Source organism: Gadus morhua, chromosome 6, assembly GCF_902167405.1.
Source record: "Gadus morhua chromosome 6, gadMor3.0, whole genome shotgun sequence".
Taxonomy (NCBI): domain Eukaryota; kingdom Metazoa; phylum Chordata; class Actinopteri; order Gadiformes; family Gadidae; genus Gadus; species Gadus morhua.
The window spans coordinates 14681021-14704083 of record NC_044053.1 but is presented as its reverse complement, the minus strand read 5'-3'; the positions used below and the strand labels follow the sequence as shown (position 1 = coordinate 14704083).

Below are 23063 nucleotides of genomic sequence, written 5' to 3'. Positions count from 1 at the left end.
ACAATCCACCATCACAAAAGAAGTGTGCCATAAGTTTCCCATCACATACCTTCAATCAAGTAAGAAATCAATTCAAGTCCAACATGAAATAGGGTTCACTTTAATTAATGGCAATAATCCAATCCCTAGAACACCATTGATAGCACCAGACTGGCCAGAACAATGCCATACTGTGTTCAGAGGAAAGCAAGCTCGCTAGCTAGCAATCAATATTTGGAGTATGGTAAAGGCAAGAGTGTCCTAGCATAGCATAGAGCTAATGCAAGGCGTTGCGGGAGATTCCTACATCCCAGTGAGTCCATTTAATTGGTCAGAGCCGTCAGAGCCCAGCCCTGATAAACCTCTCCGCCCGGTGGGCCCGTCAGCGCGCTGCACGCTGAGCACAAAGACCCACCCTGAGGCTTGGTTAGAGCCGCCGTCGGACACCGAGCTGACCCTCTGGTGAACGCTGGGACAGGGAACGGTCAGTTGCCATAACAACAGAACGAACCGAAGACCTTCACGGGGCGCCTGTTGCATGCTTGTTTGATGATGATGACGATGGTAGTGGCGATGGTGAAGGTGGTGCGGACGACGGCCGCTAAGATGATGAAGATGAAGATGAACACAATAAAGAGGAGGACGACTAGGATGAAGATGAAGAAGAAGATGGCAGCTAAGAGGAGGCAGGAGGCTGAAAGAAGAGGACTGGTAGACTCGGGTCTGGGGTGAAGTCAAACTTCTCCTCTTGTGTTTTGTTGTCGCACATTGCCTCCTTTAACAGCAGCAGGGTATTTTCCGAACAAATCAATGCTTTCACACAAAAGCCACACGGCCAACTCCCTGCCAGCCGACAGCCCCCAGTAGTATTGGCCTCTGCCCTAATGTTCACAGACTTGCAGGAACGTTGCATAAGAGCAAGACACAGTCCAAAGATTAATGCGAAACTGGCCAAACATGAAAACCGAGAAGGGCGTTTTGGAAATGTTTACGCTCCTCTTGACTCAGGAAAGGGGGCAGAGGCGGGTCACTGAGGTCGGGCTGGCGATAATCAAGTCAAGGAAGGAGAAAAAAATAAAGTAAATGCAAGCTTTCATACATTGGGCCCGGCCGTGCCAGCCGTTAGCTGAGAGCGGTGTCCTCCATGCCAGAGCTGGGACTTCAGATCCCTTTCATAGCATTTTAGTCCTTTTGGAGCAAGAGCAGGTCACCCTCGCCCCTCGGGAGTCAGGCACCAGGGGGCCAGCCAAGTCTGCCTGTCGAGGGCCTTGGTCGCCCAGGGCTGGATCACGGCGGCAGCAGGGGCTGGCGAAACTAAGGTTTTTCTCATTCTGCAGGGAAGGCCCTTCACACCGGGACCCATCTACCCATGGAGCGAGGGGCAATTCTGAGATCAACAGTCATCCCTTCCATCGCTTTCCACACAAACCTCAGAGCAAACACACACACTTACACACACATCCTGAGGGGATAAGTCACAATGGGAGCACGCAACACTGCGCAACACCCACAGGACCACTGACTGTGCTGGCTGCAGTATAAACAAACGTCACCTCCTTCTCCCACTCTTTGTTCTTATTAAAATGGTGCGATCCATCAGATTATGTCTGTTCTCAGGTTCTCTAACCTATTGTGTCGTTTCAGCCTCTAGACTTTGCCAGCCCTACTCCGGACAGGGCAGTGGCTGTCTTTACAGAGACTAGTCTCCTCTCATATGTAACTGATAACTGGTGGGGGGGGGGGCGAATGCGAGACCATCAGCTGCAATGTGCTTGGAAGACAACAAATTGGAACAAGTTAAGATACATGTTCCCAATTCACACAATTCTCTCTCCCTCCCTCCCTCCCTCCCTCCCTCCCTCCCTCCCTCCCTCCCTCCCTCCCTCCCTCCCTCCCTCCCTCCCTCCCTCCCTCTCTCTCTCTCTCTCTCTCTCTCTCTCTCTCTCTCTCTCTCTCTCTCTCTCTCTCTCTCTCTCTCTCTCTCTCTCTCTCTCTCTCTCTCTCTCTCTCTCTCTCTCTCTCTCTCTCTCCCCCTCTCTCCCTCTCTCATCAGAATATTAACATCGTAGATCAAGCCTGGGCTGAGCTGTCCCTGGTCTCGCGGGAGGAGGCTTGCTGCATCTCCGACAATCCCAGGGCTCTCGTCTATGCCACCCAAACAAACGACCCCAGTGCAGACACCCACGCACATATCTGAGGACAGACAACTCCTCTTTATTGATGCCGGTAACACTGTTGTTTATTGGTCTGTAGGAGGTCTCAGTAGCAACGTGTGTGTCTGTGTGTGTTTGGTGTTTGCGTGTGAAGGATAACACCTTGCATTAAGATAAAGTTCCAATGCATTAAGCCTTGCTAGTCTCTAGTCTGTGTGTGTGTGTGTCTCTCTTTACACACTCACACGGCAACATCCACAGAAACACACACACACACACACACACACACACACACACACACACACACACACACAGGAAGTAAATGGAACAAAAATAACCACTGTTTGCGGCCCATCAACGAGGCACTCCCCCCCCCCCCCCCGTACCTCTGTGATGAAGTGCTCCAGGGTGGCGTACGCGATGGCGATCCCGTCATGGGTGCTGGTGCCGCGCCCCAACTCGTCCATGATGACCAGCGAACGCTCCGTCGCCCGGGCGATGATCTCCGAGGCCTCCGTCAGCTCCTCCATGAAGGTGCTCCTCCCCTTGTAGATGTTGTCCGACGCCCCCATCCTTGTGCACCGACACAGCAAGACGGCAAAGGTCGGAGGTCACCGGACGAACGGCATGACGCGACTCAAAGGAGAGAGGTAGGAGGATTCTTTGCGATGCAATTCAAGCTCTCGGTGCTTTGGACGGCACTAAACGGTCAACTGATTCTAGACAAGCACTGTTTTCAAGGTGATGTCTCAAAAACTAAAAGGGAAGTTTTCCCATTTATTTCAGCCAGGTTGTAACAATATGTGACTCGACTAATTTATTATCATAGATAACTGTAGAATATGATGTGCTTTTTAGCGAAAGAAAAACAGCAGCAGTGATCATCAACGGATATGACCAGCGTATATGCCAGAATTATAGCCATGAAACTATAACAACTTATTCCCTCTCTCGGGAATAATATCTTGTGCTTCCCATCTTCTGTAGAGCACATTGAACAGTCCCTTCCTTTCATCCGTACATTGAATCATGTGACAATGTGGCTGAGGAGTCCTGTTTTAATCAGAAACCACAACGGGACGCTTCATCTCCCACAAACCTGTTTCAACTCTCCCTCTCTCCATTAGCAGGTCTCCATCCCCCCACGTCTCTAAATCCGTCTTTTCCTGTCCGCCCTGACCTTCACCTAGGTATCCGTCAATGAAGTGCACGCAGGAGCGGCTCGGTGGTGGCGGTTCCCATGGTTACCCCACACGCTGCACCGGAAAAGGGGAGGGGCAGACGTGCTGCTACATTTCATCCGCTAATTTGTACGTTGCGAGCGTGGCTTCATGCGTGTGCATACACGCGCGCCTGCCAGCCTCATTGGCAACTACTACTATTGATGAGGATGGAGAGTGGAGGCGTAGCAACCATAACTACTGTAGCCACCCCCAGCTGTACAACATCTGCTTCCATTGTCCACTCCTTAGAGTAACATATTGTTTTAAGGCCCTAATCTATCAGTTTCCATTGTCCACTCCGAAGAGCGGACATATTGTTTTATTATCCTTATCTATCTGGTTCAACACTCCAACATAACCATATTAATTCCTTTATGAGACATTGAGGCAGGGATATCTGTTGACCATTTACGCTGAAAAAATATAAAAGAAATCTCATGCAATATGAGCAGACCAGTGGGAAAAGCTGCAGATTGATTCAATAACATTTTTACATCCTGCCGCTCATAAAGTCAGTGAAATTACCACCAGGATTACTTTTAATGGAGACAGTCCCAGGGCGAGCCAACGCATCTAGCTTTCCATCTACTCAACGCTTCCTCCACATCGTCTAGAAGCATATACATTATTAAGTACTTTCCTAATACTCCGCCCTTCAAAAGCAGCTTAAAGCCACAATAATAACGTTCCATCTGCCGGTAACCATGTTTGCATGGCGGGCCTACTCTCAGACCATCACCGGGAAAAGCCAGAGATTGCTGGAGCCCTTGTTTTGGATTAAAGCCTCTCCACGCCCGTTTGTCATCATAAGGTGAAGAACTGATTTGCGTTATTGTCAATGTAATGACCACCCAAGTGATAATGCTATGTTGTTGCCGTAAGCGGCTAAATGCTCAGTATAAAAGGGCTCACTAGACAAATGTGTCTCTGGAAACATTTAGTTATAGGCCCTGGGCCCTTTAAAAAGATCTCGCCATGCCGGAGATTCTTTCCGAAGGCCAGAGTTGTAAACAGCTGTTGTAAAACCCATTCTAATCCTAGCTAGGTGGCATCCATGGCTGATTCAAAAACACTGTTTTACATTCTGTTTCCTTTGCAGTTTCCATAACAACCATGAGGAGACCGTAGTCTGTGCTCCATAACCTTCAGGCTTCAATATAAACGGCAAAACAGACAGACACACACAGCTATTTGCACTTATGACACGCACGCAAACATGGCATCCACATCCACATCCGCCACCATACCCTATGCATGCATTGCACACACACACACACACACACACACACACACAAACACACACAAACGGGTCCATGTTCGTCTTGATTCTGCTAAGTGAGCCGAGGATGCGTCAAATGTCGGACTCTCATAACCTGGTTCACACATGCATACCCTCAATCGCTCCCTCTCAGACACACACGTGCAAAATACGCCAATACATGCGCCCGAAACCCCTTCCTGTAAAAGGCACATTGGTGTGCTGCTGAGAAATAAGAGTGGGCAGCGAAAGTGAACTGGCCTCCTTAATTTATGTGATTCGAGCCACTCTCTTGGACAGCTCTCGGGTGACGGGTGATCAGTGGTCTGAGCGGTGAAGACAGGACACGCCGTTAGACACCTACGCCTGTGCTCATTACCCCCACCCACGGCGTCTGTTTACGCCGTCCATGCCACCCTGCCTCTCTCTCTCTGTCTCCTTGCCTGCCTGCCTCTCTCTCTCCTTGCCTCCCTACCTCTCTCTCTCTCCCTCTCCCCCTCTCTCCCAGGGGAAGGATACAGCGGGAGCTGCGGGGGGGAGGGGAGAAGAATATGTTGGACACTCACCGACACTGCGCTGGGAGTCTTTTAAAAGGATCAAGGCAGTTCAGCAGCACACTTTACAATCGCATTGCTGGCCAATTACTGCATTGGTTTCTATTGGCCGAGGGCTCTGCTTGTTAAGACTCCATTAGAGCCATACGCTTTGCTCTGTGGACCCCGTGCCAAGCCCTGTGCATGTTGAGCTGCTTGATATTCAATTCAACCTCGCAAACTTGACTTTCACTACACATATAATATCCATACATAAATTGTTTTGTGTAGACACACACACACACACACACACACACACACAGAACAAGTCGTTTTTGTGCTCACGGGTGTGTGTCCCACTGGTTGCACTGGAAGAACATGCTTCGTACACATAAAAAAGTCATGCATCTGGAAGGCATTAGCCTCGATTGCATGCCAGCGCTCGAAGCGGCACAGAAACCACGACGCTTCGCCGGGATTCTGATAATAACAAGAATAATCATCGGGGGGGGGGGTTAATGTGCTGCAACAAAAAAACATTTTGTCTCTGGTTTACTCGAGTTACACGGGGAAACGCTCCGTTGCACAGCACGCTCCACAGAGAGACACACAGAGAGAAAAGAATAGAGATAGCTGTAGCCGGGGGGGGGGGGGGGTATTAATGTCAATACAAACACACTTCACGGGCCCGTCGCAACCTCGTCATTTTGGAGCAACGTGATGGGGCATTAGCGCACAGCGGCGTGAGTGTTCAGCCCGTTTCGACACGCGCAAACCAACACAGGAGCGGGATGCGTTTGTGGAGGAAACACGGGTTGTGTATTGTTCAGAGAGGAAGGACTGTCACTTTGTACCAGTGCAAACCGTGTGACATCTCTCTCTCTCTCTCACACTCACAGGGTGTGGGGGGGGGGGGGGGGGGGGGTAGGGGGGGCTATTCTTTAGCGCAGCTGTGCTCGCGGCCGTGGATGAGGAACGGCAGAGCAGAGCGAACATAAAGTGTGCTGCGGCGCGCCAGGCATCGTTGTCATGGCCACTCCGCTCTGACGCCAACAACAGACTGAGAGGAACCGTTCAGGAGACCACCGTCAGCCCTGGAGACAGGGGGCGAGGGAGTGTGACAAAGAGGGAGGAAGAGGGAGAGAGAGAGAGAGAGAAAACCTGACAGAGAGAGATGGAGAGACAGACGTAGAAAGAGAGAAAGGGAGAGAGAGCGAGAGAAAGAATTGCAGAGAGAGATAGAGAGAGCGGCGGGAACGAGGCTTGTGTGTGCATCTGTATGCGTGCGTGCACGTGCATTATGCATGCATGTCCATAATAGTGCCTACGTATAGATTCTATATATTCTCATGCGGTCACCACATGCCCATGACAGTTGGTTTTCCTTGCGTGGCCCCAGACCCCCAGACCCCCCGACCCCCCACACCTGGTGTAAATGCCGTCGAGGATGCCCAGGCTGGCCTGAGTGGCCGGGACATGGCAGCCCATCTGGGCCATGACACAGACCAGGGCCACCTGGCGGATGTAGGAGCTCTTCCCTCCCATGTTGGGGCCCGTCACTATCATGGTCCTCCGACCCTCCCCCTGGATAGGAGAGGAGAGGGCGAAAGGGGAGGGAGGAGAGGGGAGGGAGGAGGAGAGGAAAGGAGGGAGACGGAGGAAAAAGAGAGGAAAGGGTGAGGACGATTGAGAGGAGAGAACAGACCGAGGGGAGGAGAGAAGGGTAGAGGGGAAGAGAGGAGGAGAAGTAAGGAAGAGGAGGAGGGGGAAGGAGAACAGAGAAGGAAAGGGAGACGAGAGAAGGGGAGGGGAGAAGGGGAGAGGGGAGAGGATTGGAGAAGAGAGGAAGGGAGAGGAGAAGAGAGGATGAAATGGAGACAGAGAAAGAGAGACAGGGGAAAACCAAAAAGAGAATAAAAAAGAAAAAAAAAGAAAAAAGGAAGAGAGATCAGAAGACTAATGATGCAAAACATTTGATTGCATTTTTTGGAACACGCAATACTGTATCTTCACATCTCTCATGGAATAATGGTGGCATCACAGACAGAAAGGCAAAGAGAGAAATATTTGCATGGTGTCCTGCACAGCTGAGGAGGTGGGCGATTTGGAGGCTTGGCTTCTCTTCCCATTGGCTTGTGCCTGTTACAAGATTAACCTACACCCACTGCATTGCTGAGCAAGTGTTCCTGTGTGCGTGTGTGTGTGTGTCTGTGAGTGTGTGTACTGTGTATAGATCTGAGTAACATATAGGTAAGGTAACATACTGTGTGTGCTTGCCAGTATTTTTCATGTGTGCATGACATGCGTGTGTGCTTGCCTCGTTGCACCCTTCGACCTACTTTTGTTTCGTAACTTTCTAAATCAAGAGAGCATGTGCATTTTGTGTGTGTGTGTCTCTACGTGTAGGTGTCTTTGTGTGTGTGAGTGTGGGTATTTGTGAGCGTGTGTACGCACCTGAAGGTCCGTGTGGTTGGGTACATATTGATTGTGTTCTCCCAGCAGCAAGTCTATGGCAGGATTCCTGCCATCCTTGATCACGATCTGACACCGACTCTCACTCATCTCTGGCCTGAAGCCAAACAATAGTCAGAAAAACACTGACAATCTGAGGATGAACAAATGGACCACTAACACTTCAAATGCTGCACTAAAGACAGCGTAGTGTAAACCTGAGCCCAATCCTTTCTCGGATAAGGCTTGACGGGTCACAAGAACCGATGCATTGGTGCCAGGTTGATTACCGATTGGCTACAAAGGACAAGCATTCCTGTTAAAATAGGGAAAATTGTTCTTTGTTTTGTGATTGTTTAAGCACAGAGACAACAAGAGCGTGAAATAGGATCATATTTGTACCACGACCCAAAAAAGAAACGGAACCACATTGAATTAACAGAGCCAAGCACACAAAGTGCGATTAGAGGCTGTCATTTTACGCTAGTGTCTATTTCTCAACATCAATTTCTCTATTTCGGTACATGCAAATTCTGTAAATCATTATTTTGTGTGTCCCTAAATGACCATGTCCGTTGCTTAACATTGCAGGATCGGATTTTACTAAGGCTGGCCCAAACGCATCATTTCAAGCTTCGGATATTTGTTAGGGTTCCAAATGAATATTGAGTAAAAGATAATGAAAAAAGTCAATTCATAGTGCGCATCTTTCACTGCCTGTAACAGTGGCAGGCGGAGCCCACTGCTGAAGAATCAGGTTTTTATCAACTGATCGTTTTAAAGTGGTTCAATTGGTTAAACAGATGTGCTATTTTAATAACGCACAATAGCAAAACAACAATGTCGGTGGCTTTCGGGTCCACTCATCGGTCAAAGTTTGTCTTGGTTACGGCAGAGATTCACTGCAGCCTCAAAGTTTCACAAGTTCCGAAGATGGAGAGTTGGCTCCAATTATCCCAAAGCAAACAGGTGGTTAGTACATTGAGCAACGTTTTGAATAACTTTCCCTGCAGGACTAGTGCTATTTACCCAGTGATAACTCACACAGGTGCTATTGAGGGGGACCGATCGCTGGAGTATTTGAATAGTGTTTGAATATATCAAAAGATAATCATCATCCCATGATGATGATGGCTGCCATTACCTCAACTGAAGAGTAGACGTGAAGCGTTCTCAGACGTAAAGCACCCTTACATATATTTGATCACTGGGATATTCAGACGGAATGTAACCTAGCCTGCTACCCCCAGTACCAAAATATGATTACCGGTAGATGTTAAAAAAATATATATTTTTTGCAATTCTTTTTTACATAATAACAAAACAATATGAGAATCCGAATACTGAATTGTGATTCAAAAAACGTCCTTATGAAGGAAAATCTGGCAATTCATAAAACCGGGCTCAGCTATGGATTTCAGCTGTCTTTTCCCCCTGCTGTCACTGATGTCCACAGATCCTGTTATCCTGCCAAACAACACGGAGCAAGAAGGGCCCCCTTCAGCAGGCAACATGAGGGGCAAAAAGATGCCCGCCGCTCATGTCCACAGTCAGCTTCTATTAAGAAACGACAGCGCCGGAAGTAAAGAGAGGAGTCTGAGTGGACGACATAGACGGGATCAAAAGCGAGTGGAACGAAAACAAGAGGGAGTACGGTAGAAGTAGTAGCAGTAGTTGAGAGGTAAGGCATTTAGCAGACGCTTTTATCCAAAGCGACTTGTAGCAACTGCAGTAGCTGCTATCCTTGCTGTAACTCCGGGAATTGGTTAGCCTAGCGCTTGTTGTACTTGCACTTGGTCCTATGAACATCCTTACTGTACTGACAGCAATATATTGTTGCACTTCTTATGACAAATGTACTTATTGCAAGTCGCTTTGGATAAAAGCGTCTGCTAAATGCCCTAAATGTAAATGTAAGGTAAGTGAAGGCAGTGGGTGGGGGCATCCACAGAGAGGATGGAGAGAACAGACTACATATAGAGGGGGTGGTAGCGGTGGGTCAGGGGGACATGTTGGCGTTGAGGGTCAGGCAGAGCCAGACCACTCTCCCCCACACAGGCTGTTTGTTATTGTTGAGACATGGTGCCAGCCATGTGCACACACACACAGCCTTTTCTGATCATTGTCGAAAGATTTTGCACACACAATATTTTTGTCATTAGGAAAGGACATCACCTGCAATAATCCCCTTGTTTAGCCACCTCAGCCAATGAGAAAAGACAATCCATGGTTGCTAGGTGACTAATAGCTCTTTTCATGGTGTGATAGTGTTCGCCAAACTGACTAGAAAACAGAGAGGGAGAATGGAGAGAGAGAGAGAGAGAAAGCGGACAGCAAAAAGAGAGAGAGACAACAGCAAAAAGAACAAAATTAATGCTGAATAACATTTGGCTCACCATTTAAGAAAAAGCCAGTGACCGCATTATTTGTATTCCGTAAAAAGTTGAACTCTGCATCCACATTACGCCCATTGGGACTCTAGCGTGCGACTGAAATGCTTGCACAACATTTGTATGAACGCGTGTGCGTGTACACGCGTGTACACGTGCTGGTCCTACTGCAGGAAGTCGTTCCACGCCCTCTGACAGTCGAGAAGCAGCTGCTCCCGGAGCTGCTGCAGACTGCGGCAGCGCTCCACCAGGTAGGGAGAGTGGTACCTGCCCACCGCCTTGGTACTGGACACACACACACACACACACACACACAGACGTTATTGCAGCCGCCTAGGTTCCATCTTGGTTCTAATCATCATGGCTGGGCGGGAGGAACTGCATGCGGAAATCTGCATTCAGTTCCCACAGGAGATTCAATCCCTCTATTATATATAGGAGCTTCACGAATATATGAATCCGTTCAGATCCCCAAATTCTTCGATCAAATAAAATCAAATCTGTCCTCAAATTATTGTGGACAAATATGACAGCCATACATGGTCGCAGTCACCTATTGGTTACAGTTGCACACATCTCACCAAATGCATAGCACAAAAATTACACAGTAAGAACGGTCCAACAATAACCCTCCATTTATGCATACCATGCTCTTGGCTTTGCTTTAAACTTCCGGCGTCATCATCTAATGTATTTGACTGGTAACAGTCCAGGAAATCATCTTTACAGACTAAACACCCAGAGCCTCTACATGTGTGTGTGTGTGTGTGTGATTGCATATTAATGAATGTAAGCGTCCTCACCTGCTGATTTTGACCCATTCACGCGGAACAATAGCTGACATGGAGTTCTTCACCTCAATCAAAAACTGGAGGGGGAGGGGGTTGTCAGATGGTGAGGAGGATGAAGGGCGAGGAGGATGAAGTCCGGGGCGGGGGGGGGGGGGGGGGGGGAGAAGGTCAGAGTAAGACAGAAGAAGCGTTAATTTGACACACGCACACAGACACACAGACACACAGACACACAGACACACAGCTACCTCCAGACCGGACACCGTGATGTAGTCCAGCGCGGGGGTCCTCAGCACGGTCCGCACTACCTTGCGGTGGTCCCGGATCTCGTCGAGCACGCTCTGGATCTCGGCCCGGCGCTCCCGCAGAGCTGGGAAGTCTGACAAGTCGGAGAACAGCTCCTTCTTGTCCCCTGCCCTGAGAAGACACAGGACGAGGTTTGAGTACTGAACTCTTGACCTTTAATTAGGGCTGCTTGATAAAGGAAAAAAATCAGTCACGATTATTTTGGGCAATATTGAAATCACGATTATTCAAACAATAATTTCGAAGTTTGAAGACATGATGCATTTTTTCAGCATTTCTTTCCAAAAAAAACATTTGTAACTGAGAACTTAGAAATTTCCCCTTAAAAAAATACACAAAATGTGAAAATGCGAAAATAATGTATAAATATGCATCCAGCTGTTTCTATAAGACATTTAAAGAATCAAATAAATTTACCACAAAAAAAAAACATGCATAATCGTTTCGACACGATTATATTGATCGTTTTGATTGTTTGACACAAAACTCGAATTCGCAATTAAGATTAGATTAATCGCACAGCCCTAATTTTAACAGGACTGACCAAAATACATCGGTACTACCAAGTCCTTTAAATTTAATCCATCGGATTAAGTTGATACCTAAAAGGCAGAGTGTGCATCTGGTGGCTGAGAGAGTATGCTACAGCGCACGTTAGAGAAAGAGAGAAAATGAGCGACCATGTCGTAACTTAGGCTCAAGAGGTACGTTCAACACTGCCTGTGCAATGGAGCCAGTGTGGTTGTTGACACTTTTCCAAACTGGATGCAGACATCGGCGGAAAACACGCCTGCTGGATCAGGAGAACAAGTCTAGCCTGAGTAAATCCATGGTCTAACACACAAGTCGAGGAATGGACCAAAATGAGGACTCGATAACTTCATCGACATCTTCAGGTGATTAATGAGCTAGTTGGATGTAGTGTAGTTTTCACTGTCTTGGTTGACATAACTCAGCATTTTCTGGTCCGTCTGAAACCATAGCATTCAACCAATAGTACCTGAATTGCATAACATTTACGAGGAACTATTACAGTAAGGGGGAGTACCACACACACACACACACACACACACACACACACACACACACCATAAATCGCTGTTGGTTTCATTGTGAAATGCGTCATTAGTTTTTAGATATTCTTTTATATCACGATATCACAAGTGCGAATTCCGAATTCCAACCCTACACCCAACACGTGATACACCTAGCACCACCACCACACTGGACGTCCAACAGCCCCACCACCACACATCCACCATACTACACACCCACCAGCACTACCACCACACTACACGTCCACCAGCACCACCCCCAGAACACACACCACACATCCACCAGCACCACCCCCAGAACACACACCACACATCCACCAGCACCACCCCCAGAACACACACACCACACATCCACCAGCACCACCCCCAGAACACACACACCACACATCCACCAGGACCACCCCCAGAACACACACACCACACATCCACTAGCACCACCCCCAGAACACACACCACACATCCACCAGGACCACCCCCAGAACACACACACCACACATCCACTAGCACCAACCCCAGAACACACACACCACACATCCACCAGCACCACCCCCAGAACACACACACCACACATCCACCAGCACCACCCCCAGAACACACACACCACACATCCACGAGCACCACCCCCAGAACACACACCACACATCCACGAGCACCACCCCCAGAACACACACACCACACATCCACGAGCACCACCCCCTGAACACACACCACAGACCAACTAGCACCACGTGTGTGTGTGTGTGTGTGTGTGTGTGTGTGTGTATGTGTGTGTGTGTGTTTCAAATGACATGGTGATTGGACTTACTAATTGTACCCTGTGCACACACACTAGAGAGCCTTTGGGACCATTACTCTTTGCAGTATTTGACACGTTCAGCCTGGAATTATAAAGGGGGGTTGAATGACCGTCGGGGTTCCACTTGTGTTCAGCAATCAAGTAGAAGCACAGACACGAAGGCAAGGCGCGTGGCCCAGTGTGGAGGGGAAGCATTAGGAGCAGCCTCCATTATATCAACATAGTGGGATCCAGTCTGAGTTCATGTGGCGCCAAGTAAAACACTAAATATCTATTTTGCTTCTTCATGTAAGAAAATGAGAGTAGCGTGTACAGTCCCGACACCCAGTCTTTTAGGTTTATTACAGCGTTGTCCATAATTAACCACGATGGAAAAAGAGAACATTCTTGTCTCTAGCATATTATCAATATCTGCATTAGAAAGGATATCGGTATTTTGCTTATCAGAATTGTAAAGCGGTTGACATCGACCCATTAAGTCTAGTATTTCGCACACCCACACCCACACCCACGTTACTAACTTGGCAGCCTTTTCATTGAGCACTTTGAGGAAGTGATGAACAGGAGAGAGCAGGTCAGGGGTATCCAATAGGAGTGTCCGGAGCAGTGAGGAGCTCAGCTGTGATTGGATGGCTGGAATCAACGCCTTGAGCTCCAGCCCCAACCGGGAGAGACTGCTACAGATAAGATAGAACTCCTGAGTGGAACACTGAGAAGCACGCACACGCACACACACACACACACACACACACACACACACACACACACACACAGTTACTTGTTACAGCTGATAGACGGTTGTGAAGAAATTTTACATCTGTACTGTACAGAGAGATGGACGACGAAGACTAGAGAAAACGTATTTAAAACAAAGGAAGCAGGAATAACGCCTATGAATATTTCAAAGGATCTGCGCGTGAGTGAGGGAGTAAGTAGTGAGTGAGTGTGTTTGAACCACTGAGAGTGAAACCCTGGGTCTCATATGTGCTCACTGTGGCACGCTCCAACAGAGCCTTGAAAAGGGGAAACCACACAGAGCATCGAAACATCCCATCGTATTAAAAGGAACCGAAATGTAGAAATTCCAATAAAAAAATGGAACACAAAAGCGTTTTCTCATTAATTTGTTGAATGAGAACCCTGAAACATTGTCATCAGCACCAATTTCTGGTCGCCTTTGTGTGCTCGGATATCTAAAAATAACATTTCTATGATGACATTGTCGAGCCCCAGCAGGACAAGAGATTGTTTAAATCGCTCAACCGAGTTATGGCCATCCACAATCCACATCCCACCGCTCCTTCTACGACAAACGATGGCCGGTATGTGTTCAGATAATGGCGGCCATAACTGGGAAACCCATCACGAGATACAACGCCTGATCCATCAACAATGTTACGGGTCAATCCATGAGGCCAAAGTGGATTTTGTCTTGCTGATGTATCAGCGTAAGATATGAGCGCGTGACGGAGGGTTAATGGGTGTTAGGTTTTAATGGTGTAGCTGGAACCACATGAGGGAGACACCAGCTCCCTGCTACCTCAGAGATGTCCTGCCAGGGGTTCTAACCCTTTTCATGGTCCCCAGCACAGAGGAAACATTACCATGGCCTGCTTTCCATCATGTGAATGGCGAAAACAATCACACTAAGCTTGATTTATGTGTGTGAGGAGTGTGCGTTGTTGTGTGCCTTGCCGTGTGTACATATGTGTGCACTAGGGCAGTCAAAATTGCTCAAAAATGACATTTGAATGTTCGTTTGGAAAAAAATCACGAATTCGAACTATTCGAATATCGCGTTTTTGGATACATTTCGAACGAATATTCGAACTTCGAATATGTTTGCCGTCTCGTTGAGAGTGCTGGTGGGACGCGGCTTCCTGCTGGGCATTTCCTTACTTTAAAACGAGGGACATCGCGAACAGACAGAGGCTCATTCACAAAGCAGTTAGGCGCTTGTACCGCGGGAGAGTTTTTTCACATTCAAATATTATGAGGGACATCGCGAACAAACAGAGGCTCACTCACAAAGCAGATAGGCGCTTGTGTAACCGAGCGTTGGCACTTAGATATTTATATGACAAGAATGACACAAGCGTGGAAGGGAAAATAGTCTCGTTTACTTAGTACATATCAGAAGTCACCCAGTCACAGCGTGAGAGCTGGAATACCTATATCCAAGTACGGAAACCCCGAGGGGATAAAATACATTCGCTCTTCACAATACTAGTCTGTTACACTTGTACCGCGGGAGTGTTTTTTTCACATTCGAATATTATGAGGGACATCGCGAACAGACAGAGGCTCATTCACAAAGCAGATAGAGGTGCTTGTACCGCGGGAGTGTTTTTTCACATTCGAATATTAATTTTCACGTTCGAATTCGCGTTGTTGGATACATTTCGAACGAATATTCGAACTTCGAATATTCGTTGACAGCCCTAGTGTGCACGCATGTGGGTGAGCGAGTGAGATAGAAAGATACGGAGAGTGTGTCTGTTTGTGTATATGTCTACCCATTGTACCCAACTGCACATGTGTGCATGTGCACTACATTGTCAATGTTGTAGATGCAGGTTGGAAAACCTGCTCAGATCTTGTGCTTGGTCACGAAGATGCAGCTTGTTTGTCAGCTGCTGAGCGGAAGGATTCACAGGCGACTGGCGCAAGCCCACGATTCTGCCATGGTGATGTAAGGGGTTGTCGGTCTGTCTCTCTGTCTGTCTGTGTGTCATACCTTAGTATGGTAGATACTACAGATTCCTCTCTCCAGGTCAGGAAGGTGTACCAGTAGGGACCTGATGGCGGCCAGGGCAGCGGAGTCGGATTGCAGGATCTCACAAACTGCATCCTGCCTGTCAGAGATGGAGCTGGTGAGGGAGGAAGGAGAGGGGAAAGAAAGGGAGGGAGGGAGGGAGGGAGGGAGGGAGGGAGGGAGGGAGGGAGGGAGGGGAGGGGAAAGAAAGGGAGGGAGGGAGGGAGGGAAACAAATGAAATCAAGGAAAGTAATGCTCTCATTGAGTTTTTTCCTGCAGTAGTAGGATATAATTCCATCATTGGTGATGAATATATTTTTTATCCATTTAGTGTTGAAATATAGTTTCATTCTCAAACTTCAAAAGGCAATGTGGTCAGATCGAGGAGGCAGACATGTGTTCCATTCAGTGAATGGAATCAGTACCATTTTAAAAAGCGAGACAATGTATTGAGCTATGATTATATTCTTTTAATACTTTTTAAAGCCTGAATGCGTGTCCATCTGTGTGTGTTTGTCGTTGCATTGGGAATGCCGTTTTGGAATTAATGCTTCTGAGAATGATGTAATCTGGGTTTTAGCGATGTTGCAAAACACTATCTATATCTATCTGGAACAGGGCTCCATCCAGGATTATCACCCGCCAACAGCAGGGGGAGGGGCTGGACAGGAAGATGGGTGCCATTCACTTTCCAACAGGCTATCTGTGTGTGTGTGTGTGTGTGTGTGTGTGTGTGTGTGTGTGTGTGTGTGTGTGTGCGTGTGCGTGTGCGTGTGCGTGGATGGTATTATTATTAAGAGGGCACTGCTACGGCTCAGGTGAACAACACAACACAAAAAGAGAGCTATCCCCTTCAGGGCCCGGAGCAGCCACTATGGGATGACGGCGTAAGACTCTGTGTTCCTCCCTTTCCCCGGGGGCCCTATTAGAGCAGCCCGACCGGGGCCACCGGGGGGTGGGGGGGGCAGCCACTCACCGCAGGTCGGTTAAGGGCTGGCTCACCCATCTCCTCAGGAGTCGGCGGCCGAACGCCGTCCTGGTGTGGTCCAGCACCCACAGCAGGCTGCCCCTCAGACCGCCGTCCGTCTGACACACACACACACACACACACACACACACACACACACACACACACACACACACACACACACACACACACACACACACACACACACACACACACACACACACACAGTAAAAAAGGCAATGGTAGGTTGAAGGTAAGTGATAAACAGACACTTACACATGATACATGCAGACACACGTAGAGACAAGCACACAACCTGAGAAAGAGAAACAAATAAGGGTCACGTGCCGGGCATTTGTATTTCTTCATATCAAACACATACGGTAGGCCCGCACGCACACATGCCTGCCGTTTTTGTTTTTGCCGTGACCCAAGGAAAAGCAAGCTGCTTTTGCTAATGTCACCATGAATAACGTACAGGATCGTTAACCGTATGTGGTGTACAATGAGAAAAAAAACACAGAAGAGTAAGGGATTGCAAAGCCGTTGGAGACGCAGCCACGCCGTGCATGTGCAGCCAGGAGGGTGGAGAAGGTGAGAGGGGGGGTGTCGGGGAGGTGGCCTGCCGAGAGGGAACATTTCAGCAGGGCAGGCGGGTGGGTGGAAGTGGGCTGACTGCACTAGGCACATACTGTTCACTGCGTCACAGAGATTACAACGTGTCAGTCAGTCAATGTGTGTGTGTGTGTGTGTGTGTGTGTGTGTGTGTGTGTGTGTGTCTGTGTGTGTGTTTGTGTGTGTGTGTGTGTGTGTACCTGGTTACTGAAGATCTCCAGGTTCCTGAGTGTGGTGGCGCTGAGTGCCAGGCCCTGGGACTCCGTGGAGAGGCAGCGGAAGGAGCTACGAGGTCGGGGGGGGGGCGGGCACACGGCTCAAACATTACTGGACCGACGACAGGAGAACCGGCAGCCATACAGTTGAATTGGAATGTGACAACAATGCAGGCATTCGGGGTCCGTCCAGCGTACAGCGATGTTTAAGTGAGTACCGTATATATCCTTGTACGTAGGGGTTCTTTTTTCGTACGTGTTTCTGTCTGTGTTTTTCTGTAAACATTATCTGTGTGTTTATATATACAGTACAAATCGATGAGTGTGTGTGTGCTTATATATAAGGTCTATATCCGTGTGTGTTATACAAACTGTATACATCTGTGCGTGTGAGTGTGTGTGCGTGTGCTTGTGTGTGCGTCCTTGCTGGTACCTATCATTCAGCAGAACCCTCTCCAGGTTGAATTCCCGGAGGTACTGAATGAGAGGGCCGAGGCAGCAGATCACCTGGCTTTCTAACGATGCGACACTGGACAGGGAGCGGGAACCTGGGGCAAGACACGCACACGCGCGCACGCACACGCACATACACACAAAAACACCATGACTCACAGACATCCGGAAAACAACATCCAATATTTCAGTCTAATGGCCTTATTGATAAACTATTAACCAAGACAAAGATATATAAATCCACCCCCGCGGAACCATTTGCCAAACAAAAACAACACAAACATTGCTCCTTATCTGGCACCAGCAGGCTTATCCAAATTACTTCAAGGATAGGTTGTGATAACTACTCATTTACCCCAACCATCCATGACGTTGTCTTTAGACTACAACACCCACTGGGGTTTGGACTGCAACACTATTTTTGTTTGGACTGAAACCAACATTTCTGAATTAATTGGCTTTTTTGTGGTCGTTTGTCTTTCAAAACCACTGGAATGTGTACAGAGTGTATTTTAAATATCTAATCATGAACAACGTAATTAACCACAACTTGACAAGTGTTGTTGTCAACCTATGTAGCTTATTTTTGTTTGGTGTAATTTAAATGTTTTGTTGTTTGTGTTGCAGTTAAAGTCACTAAATGCACGTGTTTAACAGAACACACCCACACACCTGTGTCCGGGGAGTTACAGTAGAACTCTGTAACAGTGTTCATTGCAGATGGGAATTCAAACTCTGCAGATTCCTTCTTCTGGATCTGGATGCGATCATCTGCCTGCGTACTGGCCATGGTGAATGGACAGGAGGGAGAGAGAAGAGACAGAAGTGTCAACCACCGACAGCTCAACGCAATATTCGGAAGGACCACTGCAGAGATTTCATGACTCCCTGGTTGGCACAGTAGAGGCTTTGACCACGACACTCCAAAGACAAAAGACAAAATCGTAACACTGTTTAGCGTATTTCATTGCCTTTGCGGAGAGAGGTTGGGGAGCATGTTTCCAATGCCCTTTGGTGGATACATGCATCTGATCACATTGATAGGCAATCTCTCGCCGGGCACAAACACATGCACACAGACACACACACTGCAGTTGTAGTATGCATTCACTTGCACAGTGCTGCTGATTTCAAGGACTCAACTGCTTTGTGCGCTCGGTTGTTGCCAGGGCAACCGAGGCAAACACGTGGCTTTGAATGGAGTGCTCGAGAAATATCTTTCTTATGTTTCCCAGAAATGTACAAATACACACACAGTAAGTGTACAAAAACACACACACAAACACACACACACACATCCATTCACTAAAAGTAGACTCTTACAGGACTGAGAACAGACCTTGTCCTCAGGGGAGTGATACATATGCAATACATATGGAGCAATATAGGGCTGTGTATCAAAACATCAGTCCTTCAAACAGGTATTGAGAGCAGAAGATGTGGTTGGAAAAGGGACATCTGTAGATATTGATACAGGTGAAAGGGTTTCTCTGCTGAAGCCCTGGTGGATATAGTGGCTACAGGGTCCTCTATAGGATGCGTACGGTTATTGGAAGTATCAAATTGTTTACCCACCAACACTCGAGTTGGGCTACACACATTGAGGCATGTTTGTGAAGACATTTTTTCAGAGCCTCACATTTCTGTCCACAATCCAAAGACCCGGCCTTCTAAATCTGCCTCTGTTGGGTCGTTGCTTTCATAGTGCCGTTTTTCATGACCTGCTTCACAAAAAAGTGTCATGGATCTTTTCCCCGGTGAGCACTGGGATCAATAGAAGAGGAACATGGCTTAAGGAAAAGGGCGGTGTTATGACTGTCGGGTCAGAGGTCAATGCTGGAGAGACATTCGGATCAGTGAGTAAGGGTGGTTGCTAATCCCTGAGCCAGACCACCAAAATCAATAGGCTGTGATCGGCTGCCTCGGCCCTCTCGTTCAGTAGCTAGTATGACTTCAACCTGGAGAGGGTTCTGATGGGTACAAGAACTGATGCAAGAAAGGAAATATCTACACATGGCTACACACAGACACAAACTAAAAAACACCATTATTCATGCGAGCGCAATAAAAACACATAAAGGGCTCTTCAAATGAAATCTCAAATCTCGCACTTGAATATCAGAAGACAGAAACATCCACTGGGCGGTAGAGCCCCTTGCACGTAGCCCCTTGCCTCATCAGACGAGAGCGCTGAACCTCGACAAAGAAGAAACACCACCGCTGACGGTGTCCAGACATCGCCACCCACAGCGCCTCCCCTTCCGCGCCCGCGTGCCTCACACACACTTCTCCGACGTCGACCGGAGTGCGGTCTGGAGCCGCGGACGAGTTGAAGAACGCAACCCGCCGCGCCTCGATACCAGCCTGCTCCCGGGAACTCATTACCCGCAGCTCCAGAGATACACACGACCGCCGTTGCCACGGGTGGGGGCAGGGGCGCACGGGGGGGGGGGGGGATGGGGGCGCCTAGACGGGGCGCCCGGGGGGATCCGGGGGAGGCGAGTCACCTCCGAGGGCCGGGGAGACACACAACGCCCCATGTCGCCGTTCACCTGGGGGCCGCTCGCTACACAGAGGTGCCCCCGGCCTGGTGATTAAACGCCCGCCGAGTCGGTGCTGCTTTCTCGTCTTTGCGATGCTGATTTGTTCGTCCTTTCGGTGTTGTTTCACTTTTTAAGTCCTGTTTTATCGCTTTTACAAATAAACAGATTACGATTTGAGATTTGCCGCATTGCCGAACAAGGCCTTGTGCTCCATACTGTTGCTGTTCAAAAAAACGAAACACAGCATAGTGTGTCTGTGTGTGTCAGTGTGCCTGTGTGACTAAACGGAACAAACTGTGTGTGTGCATCTGTGCGCATATATGTGTGTGTGTGTGTGTGAGTGTGTGGATAATTAAGAGACAGTCTTGTCTCTGCTGCACACCAGGCTGGCGAGTGGACCTGTTCAAACAGGATAATTGGCCTGGTCATTACTCTGCACGTCTCAAACACCTAACTCAATCGGACCGACGGCGGAAACAATGGAAGACTGGAGAGAACCAAAGAGCAAGTCAGAGGAAGGTGGAGAGGGGGGACAGAGAGGGGGGAGAGATAAGGAAGGGAAGGGAGATGGAGATGGAGCCAATTGCACAACAATCAAATGATTTAGACTATAGAGAGAAAAACTAATCTAATAAAAATAGTATGAATGAATAGCAATCGCAAAAGACTCCAGAAAAGCATCAAAGCAGAGGCGGACTAGTGGGATGTTATTCATTCATGTATTCATCCAGCCTTCCATCCACCAATCCGTCATCAATCACTCCATCTGTGTGAAGTCTTCTCCGCCCACCCTTGCCGTCATTTCCTTCTGCCAGACGAAAGTAATCTTACACATCGCACCGGAGTGAATGTGCCAGGTGCAGGATGTCAGCGCTGTGCGGGAGAATGACGGCAGAACGGGGAAGCAACAGGCTACCGGAAAAAATACATAACCACGGCTGACAAGCCCCAGCACCTCATTCAGCCCACAAACCACGCGCTGACATAGGGCTTTCAGGCGGAAAGAGGAATGTACGAGTGGAGAAATGCTCTTTAATATGTTCCTTTTTGACTATGCTGTGTGGCTGTGCAGGTCATTTTTTTTTAAGGTTCTTCTTTGTGTTGCTCAGCCATTAATATGAATGAGACGGCGGATGCATCCATTCAGACAGGGTCTGGATTTACCACATACAGGAAACTAAATGGCAATCGTACACTGCAAATTCAGTCGAATGGCACTCGCACTGTTATTCTGCGTGGGCATGCGTGCGTTGGCCAGGGTAAATTCTTGCCCACACATCATACATTTTTGTAAATGCTGATTAGACTTCGACTTTACACTAAACCCCAGACACAATCCCACAACAAGAGTCTCTAGATATACATACACACAAACAGCGTGATTTTGATCATTTTTGGCCAGCATTTTAACTCACATTAGTAACATGACCCAATAAATTGGTGCAAACTGCCCCTTAGTGGTCAATTAAGGAATTACAATGGATTTCACAGACAACAAAGACATTGAGGAATATAAATGATCATAAACGAATGACAGTGTTTGATTTGGAATGGAATGTTCCAGTATCTATTTGTATAGTCCAGAGTTTCATGTACAGAAAACAAAGGTTTTGCAGTCTGCAATTATTTCCCTATGTTCCTTCATTAAGTAATCCTAACAACAATTTACCTGGTGCTGGCGATGCTATGCAAAAGCCTTTGTGTGTGTTCTGAAAGGTCAGAGGGCACCAGGATCTCCACAGGGTTGATCTTCAAGATACGTCCCTCCAGCTCAGAGCGAGAGTGATTGTCAGTGAAACTGTCCAATAGAACGTCTCCTGTGCTGGGCTGCACTGCCTAAGTGTACACAGAAATGCAGTCAAGGAAATAGGTACACACAGGCACAAACACACACAAATATATGTAGGTGTGACATCTCCAGGTATTATGCACAATAGTTATCAGTTATAACCGTTATTGTCTATGGGTTAAAGGGGATAGTAAAAGCATATTTAGAAATAAAACCGGAAAATAATGCCAAAAACACAAATCATCTATTGGTTGTTGTTATAACACATTGCTGCAGTAAATACACAGAGGAACACCTCTGACTCACCACAAGGCCGATGGTGACCTGCCTGGCTTTCTGGTCCCAGCTCTCACTGATACACAGCAGGAAGCTGTCCGGGGGATTGGACCCCTGGTCGTCCTCTCCCAGGCCACACAGCGGGTTGACGTCTTAAGAGAGGAGCACGGTTAACGGGGAGCCGTCCTGATTTCCAATGTATTAAAGAGTGAGTAGCTTCATACATGTGTTGCGAAGGAATTCACGGTCTACGACATTAACACTGTTGCATTTGTCCATAGATGCTAAAGTGACCGATTTTGGGGTATTGTACCCAAAAAAGACGATGATTGTGCCCACTGCGAATTTCTTACACATTATGCGTTTAATGCAATGCTTTCTTATATTAGAAAACAGGGAGCGTGGCACTTCCCCTCTAGGGAAAGGATGCTTTACACTGAGAAATAAGAGTCAGCCACAAATCTATAGAAGACGAACAACAGGAAGTACGAAAATACAAACATGGTAACAAGCT

At 47.9% G+C, this 23063-nt stretch overlaps 1 protein-coding gene across 5 annotated transcripts in view; it reads right to left on the bottom strand.

Moving 5' to 3' along the window:
* The window catches only part of msh3 (mutS homolog 3 (E. coli)), a 30858-nt gene that overhangs the window by 5670 nt on the left and 2125 nt on the right, over positions 1-23063 (bottom strand). For all 5 annotated transcript variants that reach the window (XM_030358304.1, XM_030358306.1, XM_030358305.1 and 2 more), the window contains 15 exons: positions 22580-22701; positions 22154-22320; positions 18614-18723; positions 17922-18036; positions 17474-17558; positions 16668-16777; positions 15673-15805; positions 13457-13644; positions 11027-11195; positions 10791-10855; positions 10156-10272; positions 9773-9880; positions 7601-7715; positions 6573-6730; positions 2519-2705 (listed from right to left, as the gene is read on the bottom strand). In XM_030358304.1, coding sequence (XP_030214164.1) covers positions 2519-2705; positions 6573-6730; positions 7601-7715; positions 9773-9880; positions 10156-10272; positions 10791-10855; positions 11027-11195; positions 13457-13644; positions 15673-15805; positions 16668-16777; positions 17474-17558; positions 17922-18036; positions 18614-18723; positions 22154-22320; positions 22580-22701 — 1949 coding nt within the window. The remainder of the gene's footprint in view (positions 1-2518; positions 2706-6572; positions 6731-7600; positions 7716-9772; positions 9881-10155; positions 10273-10790; positions 10856-11026; positions 11196-13456; positions 13645-15672; positions 15806-16667; positions 16778-17473; positions 17559-17921; positions 18037-18613; positions 18724-22153; positions 22321-22579; positions 22702-23063) is intronic.